The sequence below is a fragment of the Phalaenopsis equestris genome, unplaced genomic scaffold (genome assembly GCF_001263595.1).
Source record: "Phalaenopsis equestris unplaced genomic scaffold, ASM126359v1 Scaffold197491, whole genome shotgun sequence".
Taxonomy (NCBI): domain Eukaryota; kingdom Viridiplantae; phylum Streptophyta; class Magnoliopsida; order Asparagales; family Orchidaceae; genus Phalaenopsis; species Phalaenopsis equestris.
Window position 1 is genome coordinate 1 of NW_018217440.1, and position 2,208 is coordinate 2,208.

Genomic DNA, 2,208 nt, shown 5'->3' on the forward strand with positions numbered 1-2,208 from the left:
AAAAAAAAACATAAATATTCATATATGATGTATGATGGAATCTCATAAACACAAATTGACTCAAAAAATGACAAAAAATTAACAAACAATATGTGCTGTTATGTTCAGCTCTTACAACCCTAGATCCAGCCTAAGCCAACAAAAAATGGCCAATTTACATACATACTACGCAATTCTTATATATTTGCATATCTAACACCTAAGGTTTGGTATTTATCCTTTTAACATCTTAGTACAAGAAAGGTGTATCTCACTTTTTAAAATAGTAATTGTGGTGCTTTGCTGTGATGTTAAATATTTGAGTGGTATGCATGCAAATATCAATGTTTAGATGTTATATATGTAAATACATAATACTTGTGTGATATGTATGTAAACACTCCCCAAAAATAATGAATCTTGGTCAAGGATTTTGCAATGAACAAACAAAAGCAAGAAGCAAGTTCCTTTAGGAACCAAGCAGCTTCTTCCATCTAGCATATAGCAGCAGGAGCAAGAAGATGAGGAAAGAAACTGCTGTTGATCCGACGACGAATGAGGGGAACAGGTTGTCAATGTTGAACAATGAGCACGGAATGTTCATACCAAATAGTCCGGCTATCATCGAGTCGACTCCCATTGCGAATGAGAAGATGCCCAAAAACAGCTGAAGTTTAATCAGTTCATTTCTTTGATTATCCAGCTGAAAATTCACATAATGTTCTGTGTCATCAATGTATTCCCTCATCTGTGGATCAAAAAGATGGCATATGAATGAATGACAAGCGATTTTACTCGTAATAATATAAAAGAGAATAGTGGCATTTACATACATACCATAGCACATAATTCATATGTATATTCATATTTACATGCATATGACTCATATCTTTAACATCATGTCAAAAATATCACAATTATTATATTTTTAAATGTGAAAAAATATACCTTTCATACATAGATTCATGACACCAAGGCTCTATAAATGTAAAGACTCCAATTTTTAGGCCGAAAGATTGATAGCGATATCTTAAATAAAGTTAATAATCTCATGGCATATCTAAAGCATAGATTATGATGCATGCTATATCAGCAAATATCAAAGAACATCATCAAATATACCCTAGAAATCACAAATCTATGATTTGATGCTTCAACTATGTTACACTAAATCTATTCCCAAGTGACCAAAATTATGGCTAGAAATTTTTTTTTTGATGCAATTGATAGGGATAAATTTGATTTGCAGGTTATGTATTTATATATATAACACTTCAATTTTTAAAAGCCCCTGAGGTGATAGATAGGTAAATACATACGAATTGGGTGACATGTACGTAAAAGCCCCTTATAAATTTTTCATCACATGAAGGTGCTATGATAGGCTCTAAAAGCTAACTCAGAAAAAGACAGATAGAATAAAATATAAAGTAAAAAAATATTCTTATGCTAAAAACCAAAAACAAAAGCAAGATTTTCTTCTATCACATGCATGTTTCCACTAATTTACTCTCTAGCATTTTCTATCCTTCAGAAATATGCAATCACACGAAAATGCTATGATAAGCTCTAAAAGAAAACTCAGCAAAAAGCAAGCATAATAAAATATAAAATAAACAAAATATTAAGATGAAAAACGAATGAATGTTGCTAATAAATTCACCCTGAAATTTGGTTGACATATTAAATGAGTTAAGAGACTAAATTAAGGTTTTTATAAACTCTGAGAATAAAAGGACCCTATACAAGACATTTTTCTTGAAAAAACTAAAAACCACATAAAACTTTAAGACTATTAGACATTATATCTATGGGGAGGAGGAAGACATACCGCCAAGATTTTATTACGGGTCCCCTCCAATTGCATGAAGGAAGCCTCAAACATCATTTCTAAATCCTCCACATTGTTCTCATCTAAAGGAAAACTAACAGAGCTTGAGCTGCCTCCAGCTTGAGAGTTTAACCTTACATATTGTGGAGCAGGAACTGTGCTGATTGAAGTTGCAGCGGCCAATGCTGCTTCAAGTTGATGACTCTGCATTTGCTTTCTTGTCAGATAAAACTGGGGCATATCTTCGTTATTATCCAATAGATGCTCAATTTCATCCCTAACCTGGTAATATTGAAATTATTCCATAAACACTACTTCAATTATAAAAATTTGATGCACTGAAAACATTTCAAGAGCACGTTATGGCATTCAAAAAAACATATAAATTTGCAGTGAAA

At 32.0% G+C, this 2,208-nt stretch overlaps 1 protein-coding gene across 1 annotated transcript; it reads right to left on the bottom strand.

Annotated features, from left to right (window-relative positions):
* Positions 1-313: 313 nt before the first annotated feature.
* On the bottom strand, positions 314-2,092 carry LOC110035374 (magnesium transporter MRS2-4-like; the record flags this gene model as incomplete). Its single annotated transcript, XM_020739608.1, has 2 exons — positions 314-727; positions 1,811-2,092. Coding segments are annotated over 2 exons (561 nt in total), but the record flags the coding sequence as incomplete, so codon positions are not given.
* Between the last annotated feature and the right edge of the window lie 116 nt (positions 2,093-2,208).